Raw genomic sequence first — 23786 nt, forward strand, 5'->3', positions numbered from 1 at the left:
ACGCTTGCATTTCCTTAAAAGCAGCTACAGAAAACGAGCAGAGGACATTTACGTCATCAAAGAACATCATCACTGACTAGCCTAGCATGAGTTTATGCACTTTAAAAAACACTCCTGGTACCATAAGTGAATACAATAGTTACATCACTGTATTATGAATGAATTTCTTACCCCTTATTTACACTGCACACGTCTGCGGCGCAAAGGGGGGGCCGTTCCCCCCAAAACGAGTAACTGTGACCCCCTTTTCAATCCTCTCCCTTCTTGCTGAACTGATCGATTTCGAAAGTGAAAGTAAAACTGCAAAAACAGCGCGCATTGGACGCTTTTGGGAGTGTAGGCAACTGCACGCAATTACAAATTGTATGCTTCCCACTCGAAACACCCCCTCCCGCTCACCGTGATTTGCGCCTTTGTGTTTATAATACCAGCCACCTCGCGCAAGTTTCTGAAGCGCCCCAGAAGCGGCTCTCTGCACTGCTTTGTTAGGCGGCTAGTCTATTTTTGACGGATAATAATAATAATCGTCTTGCTATCGTGAAAGGCATCAGCAACAGGTGAAATCTCTGACTATGGCCGATACACGATACTATCCTCTATATCACAACCCTACCCTAGACTCAGAATATTTTCCTACTCCAGTCGGAGTACCCCAACTCATATGCGACGCCACAAGATTCCAGCGACAATTTGGGTGTCCACACCACACGCGATACGCAACGCGACACCTCGACGTGACAGTTATCACAGCCATTTAGAAGGGCAGAAGTGCACTGCACTCCCAACGAAATGGGCAGGTTTATGATCTAATTAATAAATATTACACCTTATTAACATTATTAAGTGTACATACTGAGTGACTGATACTGTCTTTGTTATGGAATGCACTTGTTTCGCAATGAGTTCACAGTTTTAATTTACACCTTTGCTTTTATTCATTTTCAAGATTTGAGGTAAAGTATGTTGTTGCTTTCAGTATGGCTATAAATGTCACGCTGTATGATATAGACAATTTTAACTCACATTAGACACTTTTAACAATGAATAAAGCACATAATCAGTACCTGAGATTATCACTGTCATGACTTTATATGTTGTTTTCCAGCAGCGGCGTCGCGGAAATAGAAACCCGTTTCTAAAACAGAAATTTTGTGTGTCGCCGTCGAGGCTGGTTAGGACAAAAACTCCGATTAACATGTAAAAGATACCTTTTATCGCTGTCACGGCGTTGCGTTTAGTTTCTAAAATTCTCTGTCATTCTCTGTCATTGATGGATTTTTTTTTTTTTATCAGTGAGGGAAAAATCTGAAGTCAAAATTGTAAATTGTAGCTGTAATTCCCAGCCCTGTCAAGTTGGTGGCGAGTGCGCTCCAGTGTAGCAGCAAAGCACGAAATCCAGAACAAAAACGAAACTGTCACCAATCTTTTGCTGCCGAGTACCCAGTGTAAGCTACAGCGACGCCACATTAAACGTTATTTATTGGTAAAATTCCTAATGAAATGGACAGAATTTTAAATCTAAGACTTTTTCCATATTAAAAGTAAGACAGCACAAAGCTTAGCCTATTTGCAATTGGCTAATTGCAATTTATTGGAGGGGAGGCACACTATCTACGGTTTCATTTATCAGCTGAAAACAGCATAGACCATATGGGATTTAAGAATCTATACTGGTTTATAAAAATGAGAATCTATTAAAATTGAGAAATATTTTAGTGTCCTCAGCTGTCACTACGGGTCTGGTGTAGAACAGTCTCTGTTCATCTATTCTGTTCAAAGTAATGTATAAGCCTATATAGTCCTGTAGGTTCATGATTGAAAATAAAAATGTGAATAAAAATAAAAGCAATTAAATGTGTTATTATAATTAAAATATGAAAATTAATATGACGGATGATGGGTAACAGTAGATTAATAGTAGATTATACATACTTTTAAATATATATAATAGATTATATATAATTTTAATGTTTTTGACTTTAATATAGACAGACAGACAAACAGATAGATAGGTAGATAGATAGATAGATGAAAGATGTTGTAACACTTTATTTTATAATGTCCTTGTTACATATTATATGTACGGAGGGTACAATAACAATAAATTATGCATAATTACATGCAACTAACCCTAAACCAAACCCTAACCATGACCATATCCACCTTCTTTTTCCCGCAAGAGTGGCACCGCAGCTATTTGTAAATTTTATGTGTCTGGCTTCCAGTCTCATCTGTGTCCAGCTATTTTTAGCTGTACAAAACAGCTTGTTTTGCTGCTTGATATTGCAAATTGGTGTGTCTTACCATATTATTTTAATGTATTATCTTAATTATGAACACACTGGTTTGTACTGCAAACATTTTTAGCGTTACTACTCTTATTCTTCTCGTTATATTCCTATAGCGGCTAATGATGCGGAAGTCTCGCCCATATAGGCTTACTTTTGCGATGGATACTAAGTGCATATAGTTAATATTCCTCAGTTATTACACTGTAACAAGGACACAATTAAATAAAGTGTAAGCAAACCAATCACTCAGTACCATGGTACCTTTTTTTGGGGTCTTGACCTCTGCAAAGGGCCAGACACAGAATAATACAAGCGTAAGAGAGAGAGACAGTCAGACAGAGAGAGTGAGACAGCCGAGGAGCGGTGTCCTTGAGTGAATCTCCGCAGCGTCTTATTCTGTCACACACAGATTTCCCCCGGCGTACACGTCTGTTCAAGCTGCTCTCATTAAAATTCACTCCACGTCACGCCTGCTCACGCTGGCAGAGTGCCGAGACCCTCCGACTGCCCGTCTCCCTCTCTCTCTCTCTGTCTGTCACACAGGTAGTGAAGAGTTTACAGCTCTCAGATCTTACCTATACTGTGACAAGAGAACAAAAATTGCAGGAAACCTCATACAAACCGTGAAGCATGTGGATCTTGGTATACTGCCCTACAAATGTTATATACACAAAAGTACACACTGTCCCATCACCAGAGAAGTACGTGCTTTTAGTGCATAGTAGTAGTAGTATGCAAATTTGCTCACAACCACTAAGAGCATCATATTACTTTGACGGCCTGTTTGGGACCTGAAGGAAAACCACACACACAAAAGTAAAGAAAGAAAGGCAAAGCTACAGTATGGAAGTCTGTTTTCACAGTAGAATAAAACCAAACAAAGTTAACTTTAAGTTTTTATCTCACAATTTTGTTTACAGCTGAGGTCAAGTTTACACACACCATTGCAGAATCTGCAAAATGTTAATTATTTTACCGAAATAAGAGGGTTCATACAAAGCATGTTGTTTTTTATTTAGTACTGACCTGAATAAGATATTTCAAAATAAAAAGATGTTTACATATAGTCCACAAGAAAGAAAAATAATAGTAGAATTGATAAAGACCCTGTTGAAAAAAAGTTTGCATAGGCTTGAAACACAAATTCTTTTTGTTTATTTGAACTCTTTCCAACAGTGTCTGTATGATTTTGAGATCCATCTTTTCACACTGAGGACAACTGAGGGACTCATATGCAACTACTACAGAAGGTTCAAACACACACTGATGCGCCTGAAGGAAACACGATGCATTAAGGGGGGTGAAAACTTTTGGAATTTGAAGATCAGGGTAAATTTCACTTATTTTGTCTTTTGGGAAACATGTAAGTATCTTCTGTAGCTTCTGAAAGGCAGTACTAAATGAAAAAAATATATATTTAAGAATGTACGCATCTTTATTATGTTCAAAAGTTTTCACACCCCGGATCTTAATGCATTGTGTTTCCTCTTGGAGCATTTGAACCTTCTGTAATAGTTGCATACGAGTCCCTCAGTTGTCCTCAGGTGAAAATATGGATCTTAAAATCATACAGCCATTGTTGGAAAGGGTTCAAATACACAAAAATGTAAAAAATAAAATAAAAACAGAATTTGTGGGACCTTAAGGATTTTTCAGAAGAACAGCAGGCAGTTTAATTTTTCAGGACAAACAAGGGACTCATGAACAACTATCACTAAACAAAAAAACACAGCTGTGGATCATTCAGGTAACAACACAGTATTAAGAATCAAGTGTGTGTAAACTTTTTTGAATGGGGTCATTTTTAGAATCTGTTATTTTCTCTTGTGGGCTATATGAAACATCTTTTATGTGAAATATCTTATTCAGGTCAGTGCTAAATAAAAAAAAAAAAAAAAACTAACATTTTGTAGGATCCCTCTTATTTTGGTAAAATAATTAACATCTTGCAGATTCTGCAAGGTGTGTGTAAACTTTTGTAAACTGTTTTTCTCAGAATTGCAAGATATACACAAAGAATTTATATTTAAAAATTCTGACTTTTCTCCTCAGAATTGTGAGAAACAAAGTCCGACTTCTGAGATAAAAGTTGCAATTACCCATTTTTAATTAAATAACATATTTCTTTTTCGAAATTGCAATATAAACGTTTTGCTCAGAATTGCAAGACTGTATCTACAGTTCAGAATTTATAACTCTCAACTTTTTTTTTTTTTCTTAGAATTTTGAGAAGAATTTTAGAATTGTGAAATAAAAGTTGCAATTACTCCTCAAAATTTTTATTCCATGGTGCAAAGAGTCTTCCATATTAAAAAGAGAAAAGCTTTAAAGAAAAAAATAAAACAAAACAGTCTTGTTTGTTTTCATAATATCATTTATTCTGAACACAACAAATCATCACTAGAAATCACATGCGTGTAAATCACGGCCTCATTTCTTGTTTCTGTAAAATTTGCTTCTTAAAAAAAATATGAAAAAGTTGTTCGGTGGACAGAGCGAAACACAGCGGCTACCGGCACCGTAATGATCGCCTCCGCCAAACCGCCAGCTTTCACAGAAGAGCTCTTGATCCAAAGGGCACAGGAAGTGATGTCATTACGCCCCGTGTACCGCAGGTAGAATCACATGACGCAGAAGTCCAGAAACAAACGAGTGCATGAACGAACTTGGCGCAAACACCGCAAATTTTTATTTACGAGTAAATAAAGCCTTCAAACAAACTAAATCAACAAGTCATTTTTGGCAGATACTTAAGGTTTAAAATGAAGGCATCAATATGATTCACATTCCAGCTTTGCACAAACACACGACTATAGAGAGGCACACAAATACACACACACTTCCAAAAAAAAAAACACACAGCAGGTCAGACGTGTGTGCGCAAATGTTTGTAGGTAAGAAATGTTCGTTCACAGGAAACAATGACTACAAACAGTGCTTCTAGAAAACAAAATTAACAATGGGTAAAATTCTCCATTAACAGGAGCACATAATCAGTACCTGTTTGAAAATCTATAAAACTATATCAATTTGATCTTAAATATACATAAACGCTGAATCGGACTTGAAAATCTGAATACTTGACCAAAATATTTCCTCAAATGTACACTGAAAAGCTGCTAAAATTATGTCTATTGAAAATAAATTAAAAAAAAAAGTGAACTGAAAATAAATTACAGTACTGAACTCGACCCTTTTCTTTAATTTAGCTCCTTTAGAAGGTCATTTATACTGCGATCGCAGCAACTGCATCCTCGAAATCAACATGACCACACCCACATCGAACAAACCACGCCCACGTACCTCAGCCAGCCAATCAACTCATTCCGCTTGCCTTCAATCACGCATGACATTCTATTACATTCCGCTCCGCTCCTTTCCGTTCCCACCTCAGTCCATTCAGTCTCGTTCTCGTCAGATCTGACACGTCTTTGGGTGCATCGTTTTTTCAAACTTTAACAAAATCAGCTACAAAATTCAAACGAGAATAACTAGTCAAACTAGCAGGTCTGCAACACAGACCTTTAAAACTGCATCTCTATCTCAAAAACAAAGAAGCATATAAAACATTGAAAAACAACTTTTCCTTCTCAAGCAATCCACAGGAACTCAAATCCCTGAACTCTCTCTGATTGGCTGAGTCTGGGTTCAGAGGTCATTGTCTTTGTGGTAATGCGTTTGCATGGTGACGCCACACCTGAAATAATACAAAAAAACAACTCTATAATATTCAAATTGAATAAAGCAACACACCCAACGATATAATGCTGTGTGATACTCACATGGCACTGCTTGCTTCATATTTTGCTTAACCTGAAAAAAAAAAAGGCATTTTAATAAATGTAATAAAGAAATTGCATGAGACGTCTGCTAACATACTGTAAAAGCTGTAATATTCAGACACAGAGTCGTCGTCTGTAGGTCTCTGGTGATCCATTAATTCTCTTAGCTGCTTGGGCTCAGTACAGTAACTAATTGAGTAGATAAGCTGCTACCTTGTTTCCTCAACCCTTGTTTAACCTACATAGTGTTTTTAATTAAATAGACCCACTACACATTGATCAAAATGACAGAGAAAAGACATTCACAATCTTACAAATAGTTTCTATTTCAAATAAATGATGTTCTATTGAACTTTTTTTTAAAGAATCCTGAAAGAAAATATATGTTTAAAAAATAATAATAAGAAGAATAATAACCAGAATTTTTTTTGAGCAGCAAATCAGCATATTATAATGATTTCTGAAGCATCATGTGATACTAAAGACTGGAGTAATGATGCTGAAAATTCAGCTTTAAATCACAGGAATAAATTATATTTTAAAATATATTCAAATAGTAAATGGTTATTTTAAGTTGTAATAATATTTGACAATTGTACAGTTTTTACTATATTTTTGATCTAATAAATGCAATAATAATAATAATAATAATAATAACAATAGCAATAATAATAATAATAATAAATAGATTGATAAGAACTGAAACAATAATTTAAAACTGTAAATTGTATAATATGCAAGGTACACATTTCTAGTAATTGCACAGTTAATTTTAATTCTCATATTGTATTTTCAGATAGTTTTGGAATATTTGTCCTCTCTCCAAATTTGTCACTACCGAAACACAGTAATATTAATTTAATTAGAAGGGTTATACTCACCTATTAAGATTATGCTTACATCTACATTGTAAATCTATATATTTTTGCTATTTCATTACATTTTGTTCAGAGGTAAATCAACAACAATGACATTTTTAACAATATTTCAAGTGTAATTTATGAGATTTGTTGTATTTTGAATCCAATTTTTCTTTGTAAAATGCAAAAAGTTCATCATACTGATTCAAAGTTTAATAAGGATTCATAAGTCTGAATATACATTGAACCAAACACTCTCGTAACATCTTAGATAATTATTTTTGACGAAACATCACGTTTTGATAGTGACTGAACATAGTGATAGTAAAGTTTTGGTAGCGACCACATCTCATTACAGAATTTTAACTTGCAAACTAAAACACAACTAAAACATACTAAAATGCTAAACGGTGCATAACGGTATTAAAATGTAGTTTATTTCCACTAAATAAAGGATTGTGTGTTCCCTTTTGTCACTACCAAAACAATGATGACATGTTTCGGTCGTGATTGTTTCAGTAGTGACAATTTTATGTGATAACACTCAAAAAAAAAAAAAAAAAAAAAAAAACAAACATTTTTTACATAAAGTTTCATCATTTCAGAAAATATAAAATAAATATATTTTTTTGAACTTCACTTTTTAAAAGAATTAAAAAGATGTTTTTAAAAACAATGGAATAAAATGCAAAAATAATTTCATTTCCATAAGTTGAAATTTAGGGGTTAGGGTTCGGGACAGCCACCTCCCAATTGAAAGTGCCCAATAAATGATGATTTTATGTATATTAAGCTTACTCATATTTTAAATATTATTGTGGGTTTCAATAGATAATAAAAGAATCTTAATAAACATTTAAGATTTGAATACTTAAATTCTTTATAATGTTTTTTTTGATTGTGGGACAGCAGTTTGCACCAGTTCTGTAGAATGGCCCATTTATATAATGCACTCATAAACAACTGATTAGTAAAAAAGTGGATATTTGTACAAAAAGGAGAAAGTGTCTTTATTACAGTCTATTAACTTAGCTTGAGATACTCCAATACAATTTTATAATTTGTCTGGAGACACTTCACTTCAAATTAATCTTTTCATAATAAAACGACCCTATTAAAGCAAGACACCATAATAAATTATTTTACCAGAGGCATGTTTTAAGACAGTATTTACTCAGGAAATGATTCCAGCTACTGCAATTTTGAGCAAACTTCTGTTCTGAGCCTAATTTGACTGATGGCGTCTGAAACTCGCATAGAAGGGCCAACAGAAGCAGACCAATAAAACACGAGCGGCGGAGCTGGATGGAGAGATGAATGAACACGGCGAAGAAACAGAAGGAACGAGCTCTATAATGAAGGTGTTTCCCAGTACGGGTTCGGCTCATAAAGGTTCAGTGTGCTGGACCCCTCTGACCCTACAGGAAGTAGTTAAAAAAACATCCAGCACCCCTCCACACACTCGTAAACAGCCTCCTCGTTAATACTAACGAGTAATTAAGCACTAACGAGCCCCCTCAGACAGCACAGACACACGCCAGACGCACACACACCCGCCCCGTAAAACATTATGAGCTTTTGTTGTGTGCAGAGAGGATAATTTCATGAAATCATTCATGTTCATGTAAGGAGTCTGCATTCAGGAGCACTGATGCATTCTGGGTAACGTAGTTCTGGTGTGAAGGGTTTGTACCTCTGTCTTTGCCGTTCTGCAGCAGTCTCTCATCCTCTTCTCCTCCATCTTCTACTAAGAACAACACAAGATAATATATACATTATGTATGTATATAAAATACATTAATTAAGAAGCATTATACGCTCCAATGCAATCTTTTATTAGTGTTATTGTTTACTAAAACTTAAATGATTAAAACTAAAATCTATTGTTTACTAAAACAAAGTATTTAAAATTGTTTTTGTCATCTCTCTCTCCCTCTCTCTCTCTATATATAGTTCAGAATATTATAACACTATATAGACCAAACTAAAATCGTTTTTTATTAATATTCTGAATTAGTTTATATTTTTCCACTTTTTTTTTAATTTTAGTTAAAGTTTTAGTGATTTTGTTGTGTTTTTGTCATGTTTATTTTTTTTTTTAAATATGTCTATATAGTTATAATATTTTTTAAAATTTAGTTAAATATATATATATAATGTATTTATATAAAATACATTCATTAATAAAGAAGCATTATATGCTCCAATGCAATTTTGTAACAATTTTTAGTTTTTTGGTCTAGAGCTATTTTACCAGTGTTGTTATTGTTTACTAAAACTAAAAGTATATAAAAATTATTTGTTAATTTTAATGAAGCTGAAATAATTATATTGATAATTTTAATAAGAAAATTTTAATGAAAATTAGAGTTTTAAATTATATTATATATGTGTGTGTATATATATATATATATATATATATATACTTAATTTAATATTTACATTTATTTATTTAAACAAAAAAAGTATTAAAAATACAAAACCCACATTAAAAAAAGTACTAAAACTTCAACTAAACTAAAATGAAAATGGAAACTGCAAATATAAAAATAAAAGCCAATTCAAAATATTATAATACTATATAGACAATACTAAAATAACACTGGTAATAATTGTTTTTTTTAAATAATTAATATTCAGAATTAGTTTCTTTACTTATTTCACTTTAATTTTCATTTTAATTTTAGTTAAAGTTTTAGTTTATTTTATTTTAGTTTATTTTGTTGTGTTTTTGTTATGTTCATTAGTTTTTATTTTTAAATAATGTCTATTTAGTTCATATTATTTTTTAATTTTAGTTTTATTTTTTTTGTTTAACTACATAAAACTGAGAAATGCTTTCTTGGCAACTAGAAGAAAAAATAAGTTTTTTATTTATTGTTTTTTTTTGTCAGTTAACGGTTATTTTAAAGAAACAATAAAAAAAATGTTTTTAATTAATTTCATTATAAAACCCCTGATTCATATATGAAGATATGTACATCCCCATATTCAAACATTACCATGGTACTACAATGTCCAAAAGAAAAATTCTTTTTTTAGTGGTTTTTGTCCAACTGAAAAGGATTGTGTGTCTATTTTAGGTAACACACAACCTGAAATTCTCACACGATTTTTTTTATTACAGCTGTGAGAACACAAAGTACTCACAATACATCATGACAGATGCAAATAATATCTGCAAGTGCCCTCGTACCTGAGTTGAGCTCTTTGACCAGTGAAGACATGGTGTTTGTGATGGAGTCTGCCGCCACCAGGAGATCATTTCGCAGGTTTCTGCGAGGTCCTGTAGGATTCATTCACAAACAATGCCCAAATTATGATGTGGAAAAAAAGGTTTATTGAGTTTATGCTAAAAACATGCTAAATGCATTTAATTGTTATACCATGTAACACAAAACACAAAAATAACAACATATTTGATGTTTAATATGATGTCTAATGAACTATTTTGGACTAATGAGATGTCAAAATGGGCGGAGCTACTCCTGTAACAATCTGAATCATGTGACCAACAAAAATTCTTAATAAAAAATAAAAAATACAGTCTCTGTATTAAACTGGTAAATAAAGACATTACCCTGAGCAAATGCTTCCTGAACGTCTCCACCCACTCCAGCTAAAGAGTCCTGGGGCCCGTGGGTGGGGGTGTGGCCTGCGTGTGTGGGGGTGGAGCCTGCCGAGGGAGAGCGAGTGGCCATCGGCATAGAACGAGGGGAGGCGTGGCTGGGGGAGGAGCCAGCAGCTTGAGCCTGATGAGAGCAAGTGAAAACTTTATAATTTACAAGATACACCTGTTACATGTTTCTGCAAGCACTAAAAACTACTAACTGATCTGACTGTGTGTAAAAGCTTATGCAAATACATATTTACATCAAAAATTTCTCTCTCCAAAACTAAAGTCAAACTCAGTATGGGAGACTGAGTGAAAAAAGAGCTAGTGGAAAATTATATTGTAAGAACTTACAGTAGACACTGGAAGTTAGACAAATGGGAGGAAAAGAAAAAGATAAATACATCTACATGAAAATAAATGAAAAACAATGGAAAAGAACTTTCACATAAACAAACGAGAGACACTGAACAATTTCTCTCACACGCACAGTAACACAAACGGGCAGTGCATTTTCATATCCCTATATTCATGTCCTATAATACTGGGTAAAACATTACAAACACCATTTTTAAAGATGGAAATCATATATATTCATAGCATTACAAATTAGTGAGCATCAGTGTTATTTTAGTATTTTAATACAGTATATTAGTATAATTTTGAATTAGCTTTTATTTCATATTTTCAGTTTTATTTTAATTTGAGTGATTTTCCTAGTATTTTTTTAATGTGCTTTTGTTATTTTCATTAGCTTCTGTTTTTAATTTCAGTTTCTATTTAATTTTATATTTATTTCATTTTTAGTAATGTTAGTATTTTTATTTTACTTTTATTGTAACATTTCTAAAATAAGTTCCAATTTTTCCTTTAATATTTATATTTTATTTCAGCTTCATTTCAATTAACTTATATTTTTAGATGAATCATTTTTAATTTTAGTTAACAATATTAACAGTGCAGAGAATAAGTCGATTTATTTATTTTTTCGACACTGGATTGAGTGGTTTTTGTCATGTTTTGGCATGAAATGATATATAAAATATGGTAAAATATACTCTACACATGTTAGAATACTTCATGCTAATAATTAAAATACCTGGTAATAATCAAAATGTGTCAAACGTGTTTTAATGAGTGATCAGTTACTACTGTAGATGTCTTCCTTTCAGTTTTTTATATAAATTATAAAATAAAATCAACAATAAAAATCAATTTTTAGGCCAGCCCAGAATTTCTTGTGGATTTTTACAATAGCATTTTCGGATATATGTATAAAATAAGGTCTGTGATTAATATACTATTTTAAAGACTTTCATGTTTCATTCTACAAGATAAATTACATTCAGGCAAGTGTGAATTCTGAAGCTGTTTAAGTTTCTAAAGTTATTATAAACACACAACTGTCTGATTTGTGAGGCATGTAAACTCACATTTTAAGAGCAATATGTGCTTAATGTTGTAGAACCTAATTTTACTCATAAATCAAAAACTGCTATTCTTAAAATTTGCCATCTGACTACAAATTTAACCGCTGTTTATCTACATATTTATTTGTGCATGCTCTTTAAATGTGCATTGTGAAATGAGCCTCTTTTTTAAAATCACGCAGTAATTTCTCTGACATGCACAGTGAAACACACTTACAGCTTGTCTCTGCTCCTCATCCTGCAAAGCCCGGAACAGAACAGAGACAGAGGAAAAGAAGAGAGGAAGTGAAAAACAGAGAGGAAAAGATGACGAGAGCAAGTATTAACACTATTAACTCTAGTCTGTTAAGAGAAGAAATGAAAAGTGGGAAACTAGATCAAGTGTGAGTGAAGACAGCAACTCAGATGCTAAATGTTAAAGAGAGTGACTTCTGCCCTCCAGTGGCAGAAATATTACAGTGCACTAGAAACTTTGTCCTGTTCTTGTGTCTCATCTTGCTGTGTCTGGTGTACCTTCAGTAGTTTCATGAGTCCTTCCAGCTGCACCATGAGCTCTCTCCTGCTCTCTTGTAGAGACGACATCCTCTGCTCCAGCTCATCTTTCCTCTGCCTAAAACACAAACACGACCACAGAGCTTAGACCTCTCATAGATGCAATGATTTCTGACAGAATTATGTTTATTAGACCCAAACCCTAAACTAAAACAATCATCATTATTGTGTTATTTTCCCTTGTATTTTATTTGTTCTGTTTCTAATTGTTTGTAGTGCTTTGGCTACTAGAAAAGCACATAATAAATAAAATGTATTATTATTATTATTATTATTATTATTATTAAGATTTATAACGCTTGGTTGGTTTTTGACATATTTGGCAAACATTTGACATATATTTAAGGCGATGTTTTAAAAAATGTGAACCTACAAAACTTGTGCAGAAGAATTAAACAATTTTACACAATTTTGATACGTTAAACTGGTCTAATACGAATCTAATAAGAGAAGTCATAGAGAATAATGGCAATTAAAAAAAAAAAGAAAAAAAAAAAAAGGAAAATTATCTCGACAAATTATAAGAAAATGGCAAAACAAACAAACACCTTTTTATTAACTTAATCATGAATTTAAATAAATAAATAAATAAATAAATACAGCTTTATGTTTATTATAGAAAACATTTTCTTCCAATGACATAATTTTACGATTTTATGACTTACCCAACAGTTTTTTTTGACTGTAAACAATCAAAAAAAGTAAGTAAATATAAGTAAATATGTTTTATAGTAATAAGCAAAAATGATGGTAAGTTATCTTTTGTTAACATTAAACAATTAACATGAACTAACAATTATAAAAATCTATATATATTTTTTATAACGTTTATTAACCTTTGTTAATGTTAGTTAATAAATATGCAATTGGTCATTCTTTGTTATTTCACAGTGTATTAAATAATGTTAACAAATAATTAACCTCATTTGGTAACACTTTACAATAAGGTGTCATTTGTTAACGTTAGTTAATGTTTTAACTAACATGAACAATGAACAATACATTTATTACACTATTCAACTTCGTCCATGTTAGTTAATAAAAATACAGTCGTTTATTGTTTGTTCATAAATTTAGTTTAACATGAGCAAAAATAATATAACCACTAAAAAAAAAATAAAAGCAACAAAATTACTATAACTAAAACTAAATAAAAAATTACTATAACTAAAACTGAAAATAAAATATAATGAAAATTGCAATCATATCTTAAATATATTAAAATATCTCTGTTATTTTAAATAATCTTTAAAAAATATAATAAACATCTTGCAATAGCTAAAACAAAAAGGCATGCAGAGACTGAATCTGGAAACATCTGTGTTAATGATATATGATATCTGTATTCAGAATCTGTGTGTGTGTGGTCCGGATAAACCCTATGTTAGGGTAGCAAAACCTGAATTATTTGACCTTGTGGAGACATTTTTTTGGTCTGTATGAGGAAAACAGCTTATAAATTATACTCAAGTTAAAAAAAGAAGTAAAAATGCAAAAAGTTTGGTGTGAGGGCTGTGTTTAGGGTTAGAATATAGTTTGAACAGTATAAAAATAATTACATCTAGGGAAAGTTATAAAACGTAACACCCAATATGCGTGTGTGTGTATGTGTGTTCTAATATATATGGTTCATGAGGACACTACTACGCAAACATGGTTTATAAAGACACTTTCTGTGACCTGTTAACCAAAAGGCTTAAATAAACACACTAAATGGTGTTTTATGAAATTCAAAAGTTGCCTGTAGTTTCCTGAAAGAGGTAGGGGAATACAAAATACATTTTGTACAGTATAAAAACCATTACGCCTCTGGAGAGTCCCCGTAAACCACATATGCAAGAGTGTGTGTGTGTGGTACCTGAGTTGTCTGAGTTCTGCCAGCAGGGTCGGGTTTTGTTGGACTCTCTCTGGAGTCGGCTGACATGCCTGTTCATGCTCCGCTCGCAAACGCTGGATCTCCTGCAAAATCTCCCTGAAAACACACACAGCATTACCAATTACACACTCGCTGAGACTGAAATCCAAAACCACTGGATGTAAATCCTCGTGAAAACATCTCTATGTGCAGCTGTGAGCGAGAGTACCTGTTTTTGTTCTCCAGCTGCATGATCAGATCTCTCTGCTGTTTGTTGGTGTCGTAGCTGAAGTCTGAAGGTCTCTGTGATTCACAAGAGCAGCAGGAATACAGAAATATGACTGTGTGCACTTGCTCAGCTATAGTTTGGAGACAAAACTCTCCCAAAATATGAGTCAAACCTGACTGTTAATGTAAGCTTAAAGGAGAAGTCCACTTCCAAAACAAAGATTCACATACAGTGCACTCACCTCCTTGTCATCCAAGATGTTCATGTCTTTCTTTCGTAAAGAAATTATGTTTTTTGAAGCAAACATTTCAGCATTTTTCTCTATATAATGGACTGATATGGTGCCCCGAGTTTGAACTTCCAAAGTGCAGTTTAAATGTGGCTTCAAATGATCCCAAATGCGGTTGTAAATGATCCCAGCAGAGAAAGAGGGGTCTTAGCTAGCTATTTAAAAAATACAATTTAAATACTTTTTACTCAAACACTCGTCTTGCTTTGCGCTGCCTGAACTCTGTGTATCCTGGCTCAAGACAGTTAGGGTATGTCAAAAAACTCCAATCGTATTTTCTCCCTCAACTTCAAAAACCATTTCAAAATCATCCTACATAGCTGCAGAAGTACCGATCCAGTCTTTGCAAAGTGAACATGCAAAGAAGATCAAACACCCTCAACAAAAAAGGTAAAACAGCGATACAGGACGATTTTGAAGTTGAGGGAGAACATTAGATGGGAGTTTTTCGACATACCCTAACTGTCATGAACCGGAAAAAAAACAGTCCAGGCAGAGTAAGACAAGACGAGCGTTTGGCATTAAAAAGCTATTATTTTTGTATTATTTTTATGAAAATAACCGATCGTTACACTACATAAGATCCTTCTTTCTCAGCTGGGTTTGTTTACAACCACATTTGGGATCGTTTGAAGCCGCATTTAAACTGCATTTTGGAAGTTCAAACTCAGGGCACCGTATCAGTCCATTATATGGAGAAAAATGCTGAAATGTTTTCCTCAAATAATTTCTTTACAACTGAAGAAAGAAAGACATCTTGGATGACAAGGGAGTGAGTACATTCTATGTGAATCTTTGTTTTGGAAGTGGACTTCTCCTTTAATGTCAATTTAAAGGGGTCCTATTATGCTCTTTTACAAAGTCTTGATTTTGTTTTGGGGGTGTACTACAACATGCTCTCATTACATTATTACAATACCTTTCTCCCAGCCTGGCATAAAAGGCTCAATCAGTTCTGGGTTTGATGAAGGCCCGCCTTCTAAAAAATGAAATGTGTTGTGATTGGTTAGCTCTACCAGTAAACAGCTTAGACGGTGTTTCAGTACTGCCACGACCCTTACCAAAGCAGCAAGCTCCGTGTACAACTGTTAGCGCAAGATAGATTAAAACGATTCTTACATTTTAAATATGGATATTTTTCGTACAAAAAAAGCATCGATTCACTACAGGAGGCCTTTATTGACCCCCCAGAGCCGCGTGAGGCACTTTTAGTTACAGATGGATGCACTTTATTGACTTGTTTTGGACTGATGAAGAGAAACACCCGTCTATGCCGTTGTAAAGCTTGGGAGTGCCAGGATAAATTTTAATATAACTCCTGTTGTATTCAGCTGAAAGAAAGAAATCATATACAACCAGAATGCATGGAGGGTGAGTAAATAATACACTACAGTAAGTTAGTGTTGGGTCCTATCGTCAGCCTGCGAGATCGCCAATACATGATATTATCGTGCTAATGTATTTAATTATTTACATACTTAGTCTCATTGCCGAAACCAGCTCCAGCATAAGGCTAAAAGCAGCCTAATGTTTCTAATATGATTTAATATGACAACAACTGAATAAAAACATTATAAGTTACTAATTATAATGCTTACATTTCCTCAGTTATTTAAAAAGCAGCAAAAATGACAAGGCCACTGGAGCAGATTGCGACACATCTAGTCAATGCTTGTGTTTACATCCGCCACACCGGCTTGTTGAAGCGTCCCAGAAGTGGCTCTTTGCGCTGCATCGCTAAAGTTAGGATAATCCCCCACCTCGTCCCTACACACCCCCAACCATTCAAATTTCAGTAGGCAGGATTTAATTTAATGATATTCTAAAGGGCCGCGTTGTGACATCATAACATCCAGAAAACAAACGCTGTAGTCCAAAGGAGCCGTTCATTGTAGGGATTTTTTAAAAACAAAATATCTCCCTTTGGAGTGAACTTCAAGATTTGTAACTTTGTAGGTCTTTTTAATGCCCAAAGATACACACCACACACTAACTAAAATTCAAAAAGTGAAAAAGCATAATAGGACCCCTTTAAGACTTTTTGTCCAATACTAGAAGGCATCTAGTATGTCTGTACTGAGCTTAGTTTGAAAAGAGAGTAAAAGTGTAACTCACTCCTGTGTGTCCAGGATCCGTGGCCAGACGAGAGGCGTAGCGAGCAATGAGTTTGTGCTCTTCATCCGTTCGGGTAGGACTGTCTAATGCACTACAAACACACACACAGAAAATGTTATTACATTTGCAAAACCTTAAATAACCTTTGCCGACACACACACACACACACTCACCGTGGGCTGCTCTGGAGTTTGTTCACATACGCTGCGATCAGAGCGTGTTCCTCATTCATACGCTGAGCTGCGGCTAGAGTTGGCGTTCTACACACACACACACACACACACAAAAACTAAATTTAATTGCAAATTACAGATTTAAACAGTTTTTATATGAGTGGGCTGTACTATAAGCTTACAAAACTGCGTTTAACACTGCTCTGTCACTAATTTGTATTAGGGATGCGCCTAAGGCTGCAATTTAATTACATAATTTTATTCATTTTCATCAAACATGACATTTATATAATAATTATTGACTAATAATAGTTGGTGTTGCTGTACAAATATATATACACTGTATTTAAAAACTACACATGAAAAGTTAATTAAAATATGACTTAAATCCACCAGCTCTCCACAAAAGTCGTTTTTTAAACATTTTATTAAAGTCATGTTTTTTTCCATTCAGGACATGATATTATAGCCAAACCACAATCATGTGATCTTCTATTGCAAATACATTTTAGAGAAAAAATGGATTGGAAATGATTCTTTACTAAAGAACGTAATGGAAAAAAAACATAAAATTGCATGAATTAAAACCTGTTGTTTGGTCAAACTAACTTAATTAAATTCCCTTACCATATAAAACTATACTACATTTTAAAAGACAGTATATGCAATGTTTTTAGAGTTTTAACTTCCACAGCAAAATTCTAGTGACAACACCTAAAAGTTTTTATTTTTTATATTTAACAAAAAAAATTATTGTTGTTGAAAAGTAAAATTAAACATTTCTTTTTCCTTTACTAATTCATGCATCAGTGAGTTAAAAAAAAATTGCAAGTGTAATTTTTGACAGTAAATTCATAATTAAAAATAATTAGTAGTAGTAATAGTAGTAATTGCCTAAAAATGCAAATACAGTTTCATGACCTGTAAAAAATATTTATGAATTAAATAAAAAAAAAAAGTACATTATAATTTTTTTTAATTCCTTTTTTTTTTTTTTTTTTTTTTTTTTTTTTTTTAATTAATTCCCATGAAACAAAAAATCTTGATATTTTCTGGTTTTTCATGTTCCTAGATGTGCAAATACAGTTTCACGGCCTGTAAAAAATACTTAGGTATTAGCAGGTGTTGTAAAAAGGTAGTTTTGGACCCTGGAATTGCAGTTTTTACACTTATAATTAATTATAATGCTAATAACCAATAGAGGGCTGAAATTATAAATCTAAACTAGATTTACTTTATTAAAAAGGAAATTAAAAGACATTATTAACTGAAATAAACAGTTTGTATTTTAGGCATCACAATATGATGTAGAAAAATTAATCTTAATTTTGAAATGCGTGTATATTAGAAATTATAAAGCTTTAGCTGAATGATAATTATATGAAAGTCGTAACAGACGGATTAAAAAATTCTCACACATAAAACTCTACAAAGTGACTCATCTGAAAGGTCAAAGGTGAAGAGAAGGTGTGCTCACCTCTTAGAGGGGCTGACACCTGCAGACGGGGGCAGGACTGGTTCATTCATGTTTCCTATTGGACGGGGAGGACTAGAGGGGAAGAAAAGATAATATATATACTGTACACAAAATATAGACATGACACCACCACCCTTCATTATATTTGCTGAATAAAATCCAATACTTGTTTCTTACTAATTTTAAGGTGCTGACTTCCGAAATAGTGCCAGTTTTTCTTGAGCATGTTGCACTTTCTCACAACATTTAGTAGCTTTTTTGATTTTGACAACAATCAAGGTGAAGAAGTTTTGTATTATCTCTTAATCACCAGAAAAAAACAATTCTTAAACCAGGCTACAAATATGTTAAATTATCAGCATTTCATAATTTGTTTCCACTCCTTTGCAAATTGCAGGTTTGCAGGTTTTTGAATGCTGAATGCTTTTTGTCCTTAAAACAGAAACCTTTGACATTCAACTGTTAATTTGTCTAATTTGTGCTGCTGACACAAACACACATATGTGACCCTTAGCCACAAAACCAGTCTTAGGTAGCACAAGTATATTTGTAGCAGTAGCCAACAATACAGTTTTATGGGTCAAAAATATCAATTTTTCTTTTATGCCAAAAATCATTAGGATATTAAGTAAAGATCATGTTACATTAAGATATTTTGTAAATTTCCTACAGTAAATATATCAAAACTTAATTTTTGTTAAGTAATATGCATTGCTAAGAACTTCATTTAGACAACTTTAAAGGTGATTTTCTCAGTATTTTGATTTTTTTGCACCCTCAGATTCCAGATTTTGAAATAGTTGTATCTCAGCCAAATATTGCCACATCCTTAAAAAAAAAAAAAAAAAAAAAAAAAAAATCAATGGAAAGCTTATTTATTATGACTGGTTTTGTGGTCCAGGGTCACATATATACTAAATATTACCCAATTCAACGATGCTGAAGTCAAATTATTTTACTATTTATTTATTTTAAACAACATTTTGAATTTTTAATCATTATTCTTGCATAGTTTCACATTCATTGGGATGCAGGGTTTAAATTTGTCACACCATAGTGAACTACAAAACAACTAAAAGGTGATAAAAACTGAGGAAAACATCAAATAAATATTGACTGTCACAATATAGACAGTTACTTTTCATTATACATTCATATACACTTTAAACTAAAATCTTAATTGACATTAATAAAACTTCATGGACAGTTTGAAAACAATTTGTAAACACTTTCACACACACCCATGCATTCTGAATAAATCTTAAAAACCTTATACTTTTCAACTGACCCAAATACACACACACACACACAAACACACAAACCAGTCAGTCATGCAAAACTAAGAGACTGAAGCAACATAGACAGAACAGGCAGAGACAGAACAGGATTCCTGGGGAAAAAAAAAAAGACGGATCGGGACAAACATTTGTGCAGAATGAAGACAAAATCATACAGTAACTGACCTCACGTCTGTAAGCAGAAAATAAAAGCAAACTCCTTCTCTGTCTCTATGTCTCTCTGTTTCTCTGTCGAGTGATGGTGTCTGACCCTCATCAGTGTGTCCACACAGACAAGTGATCATGTGATGTCGGGAACCAATAGAAACATTCCCAACACTTTCAAAATGGCCACAGACAGAGGATTGTGTGTGTGTGTGTCTGTGTGACTGTCTTACACTATATTGGACAGGTTGAGGGGTTTCTCGGGGTATTCTGGGTAGACGGGGTGGGACGGCTCTCTGCTTGGCACACAGCCCAAAGATTTACTGATGGCACGACCCAACTTTTTAGCTGGAGATTTCTGGAACAAACACACACAAATATAAGGAACCAAAACTGAAAACCTCTAAAAGACAAGACACGAGTTTCAGATTAAGTAACAGATCCATTTGCATAAAGAAATGCACATTAAGTGTAGAAATTTCAATGGTTTTCCAGCCTGTGGGAAGCTTGCACAATAGAAAGCATCATTAAAACAACCATAAAAGTTTGGGGTTAGTAAGATTTTTTAAAAGAAATTAATTCTTTTATTTATCAAGGATGCATTAAATTGATTAAAAGTGACAGTAAATACATTTATAATGTTACTGTCTCGGTTTCAAATCAATGCTGTTCTTTTGAACTTTCTATTCATCAGACAATCCAAACATATTGCAGTTTTCACAAAAACATTACTCCGCACAAATATATATTTTCAACATTAATAAGCAGCAAATCAGCATATTAGAATGATTTCTGAAGGATCATGTGACACTGAAGACAATATACAATATATAATTTTACAATATACTGCAATAGAAAACAGTTATTTTAAATTATAATAATATTTCATAATATTACTGCTTTTACTGTATTCAGAATTCAAATAAATACAGCCTTAAATAGCTCTAATATTTTTTTTATTAATTAATAAAATGTATTACTTCCAATTTATTTGTTTATTTTTTAATTCCCATTTAAAAAAAACTAAATTAGGACTGTTTTCAGTGCAAAAAAACTTGAGTAACATAAATAAATAAATAAATAAATAAAAAGTATGATGTGACTGCTGTAGTTGATCCTCACCCAGGACGAATGCTCCTTCATCTCGTGCTGGTTGTTGTGGTTTCCGCTCGCATTGCCGCGCCAAAAACAGTTCTGACACAGCTGATAGTTAAAACACTGCTGACAGCGATAACGGAATCCCGTCATGCCCTCCGACCGACAGAAAGAGCACGCCACCGGATGACGGACTGAAAAAGACAGAGATTCATTGTGCTGTAACATATGAATATTAAACTAGAAAATGAATGTTCATGGAATAATGAATCTGTACAAATTCTAGCTTTGTCACGGCAGCATAAATTAGTGTGAGTAATATGAATAATTAAGCATATATTATTCAGTGTGTCTGTTACCGTTCTCTACGATGGCCAGCCGATGCAGCAGAGGAAGCCAAATGACACACTGAGGAGGAGAATCTGACATCAGAGTATCCAGAAACATGTTCAGCATCACCTTCTTCTGTTAAACACACATACACAGACTCAAATATACATCCATGACAGAACTGGCCAACATTTACACATTTCTGCATTTTCTGACAAAAAGTGAGCAGTGCTTTTCTGGTGCAAAACTCACTGTTGCTAGTCAAGGGTGTTGCTATGTGGAGGCTCTGTGTTTAGGGCACCTCTATGCTGTTGCTAAGGTGTTGCTGTGGTATTCTGATTGTTTTGGGCACTGCTATGTGGTTGCTGAGGTATTGAGAGTATTTAGGGCACTGCTACGCTGTTGCTAGGGTGTTGCTATGCTGTTGCTATTGTATTTTGAGTGATTAGGGCACTGATATGCTGTTGTTAGGGTGTTGCTATGCGGTTGCTGAGGTATTTTGAATATTTAGGGCACTGCTATGCTGTTGCTAGGGTGTTGCTATTGTATTTTAAATGATTATGGCACTGATATGCTGTTGTTAGGGTGTTGCTATGGGGTTGCTGAGGTATTTTGAGTGTTGTGGGCACTGCTATGCTGTTGCTAGGGTGTTGCTAAGCTGTTGCTATTGTATTTTGAGTGATTAGGGCACTAATATGCTGTTGTTAGGGTGTTGCTATGCTGTTGCTATGGTATTTTGAGTATTAAGGGCACTGCTATGCTGTTGCTAGGGTGTTGCTATGCTGTTGCTATTGTATTTTGAGTGGTTAGGGCACTGATATGCTGTTGTTAGGGTGTTGCTATGTGGTTGCTGAGGTATTTTGTTTGTTTAGGGCACTGCTATGCTGTTGCTATGGTATTTTGAGTGTTTTGGGCACTGCTATGCTGTAGCTAGGGTGTTGCTATGCTGTTTCTATTGTATTTTGAGTGATTAGGCCACTGATATGCTGTTGTTAGGGTGTTGCTATACGGTTGTTGAAGTATTTTGAGTGTTTAGGGCACTGCTGTGCTGTTACTATGGTAATCTAAGTGTTTTGTACACTGCTATGCTTTTGCTAGGGTTTTGCTATGTGGTTGTTAAGGTATTCTGAGTATTTAGGGAAATGCTGTGCTGTTGTTAGAGTGTTGCGGACACTGCTGTGCTGTTGCTAGGGTGTTGCTATGTAGTTGTTAAGGTATTATGAGTGTTTAGGGCACTGCTACGCTGTTGCTATGTGGTTGCTAAGGTATTCTGAGTGTTTAGGGCACTGCTACACTGTTGCTAGGGTGTTGCTATGTGATTGTTAAGGTATTTTGAGTGTTACATTACTCAGAATACATTAACACTAATGTATTCTGTAGCAACAACACTACTATTTTGTTGCTACAGTGTTGCTAAGTTATTCTCAGTGTTTTGAACACCGCTATGCTGTTGTTGAGGTGTTGCTATGTTGTTGCTAAGGTATTCTGGACATTTAGCAGTAATAACAGTAAAAACATCACCCACAAAACAAAAAGAAGAAACGTGTGCGAAATAGGTACTTGTTGAGGAAAGCAGGATCTGGCGAAGTGATCCATGTAGCCGAACGACGGCCCCTCAAAAATGGCAGTGGGCAGCTTTAGCGCCTCCCGCAGGAAGTGGTCGAACTTGGACATCACCATCGCACCATGAGTATCTGATATCTGAGAGAAAATATCTAACAAACACAAAGAAATGTACTCATTACATCAGCCACAGCACATATTCATGATGATTTGCATATCACTGACTTGTCATTTTTTTCAAGTCAAAAACCACCTTGAGTGAGTGTAAAAACTTTTGTTGCTAATATATATAATATATAATGGATATTTTTTTTAAATTAGGTGTTTCCATCACTCGTTAGCTATTACTGTGAAGATGCTTTGAAACAAATTCTATTTTATAAAGCAAACAAATAAAGACAACTTGATGTGATTTGTCCACTAGTGAGTGTCAATGCTGAAATCAATGCATGAACTTACAGCGAAGTTTATCAACCAGTTTCCCTCCACACAGCACTGACAGCATCATTTTAACAGAAAACACCGTCAGCCTTCCCTGAGCATCACTGCAAAACACACACAGTTACATCGTCAAATGAACTGATGCTGATTTGCTTTCTCAAGAAACATACTATTACCAATGTTAAAAACAGTTGTGCTGCTTCATAATTTGTTGAAACCATGATACATTTTTTAGAATTCTTTAATAGT

At 33.9% G+C, this 23786-nt stretch overlaps 1 protein-coding gene across 4 annotated transcripts in view; it reads right to left on the reverse strand.

Moving 5' to 3' along the window:
• Nucleotides 1-5070: 5070 nt before the first annotated feature.
• The window catches only part of dtnba (dystrobrevin, beta a), a 35662-nt gene continuing 16946 nt past the window's right edge, over nucleotides 5071-23786 (reverse strand). The window contains exons 6-22 of one of the 4 annotated variants that reach the window (XM_051139316.1): nucleotides 23556-23641; nucleotides 23094-23248; nucleotides 21563-21668; nucleotides 21231-21397; nucleotides 20342-20466; nucleotides 18667-18738; nucleotides 17190-17276; nucleotides 17017-17107; nucleotides 14613-14686; nucleotides 14387-14500; nucleotides 12490-12586; nucleotides 12194-12214; nucleotides 10514-10685; nucleotides 10130-10219; nucleotides 8627-8677; nucleotides 6074-6104; nucleotides 5071-5988 (exon numbers count right to left, since the gene is read on the reverse strand). In XM_051139316.1, coding sequence (XP_050995273.1) covers nucleotides 6100-6104; nucleotides 8627-8677; nucleotides 10130-10219; nucleotides 10514-10685; nucleotides 12194-12214; nucleotides 12490-12586; nucleotides 14387-14500; nucleotides 14613-14686; nucleotides 17017-17107; nucleotides 17190-17276; nucleotides 18667-18738; nucleotides 20342-20466; nucleotides 21231-21397; nucleotides 21563-21668; nucleotides 23094-23248; nucleotides 23556-23641 — 1513 coding nt within the window. In that variant the 3' untranslated portion in view covers nucleotides 5071-5988; nucleotides 6074-6099. Of the gene's footprint in view, nucleotides 5989-6073; nucleotides 6105-8626; nucleotides 8681-10129; nucleotides 10220-10513; nucleotides 10686-12193; nucleotides 12215-12489; nucleotides 12587-14386; nucleotides 14501-14612; nucleotides 14687-17016; nucleotides 17108-17189; nucleotides 17277-18666; nucleotides 18739-20341; nucleotides 20467-21230; nucleotides 21398-21562; nucleotides 21669-23093; nucleotides 23249-23555; nucleotides 23642-23786 lie in introns of all 4 variants that reach the window. The other 3 variants (XM_051139314.1, XM_051139318.1, XM_051139317.1) reach the window with 3 other exon arrangements.

This window comes from Labeo rohita, chromosome 20 (assembly GCF_022985175.1).
Source record: "Labeo rohita strain BAU-BD-2019 chromosome 20, IGBB_LRoh.1.0, whole genome shotgun sequence".
In the NCBI taxonomy this organism is placed as follows: domain Eukaryota; kingdom Metazoa; phylum Chordata; class Actinopteri; order Cypriniformes; family Cyprinidae; genus Labeo; species Labeo rohita.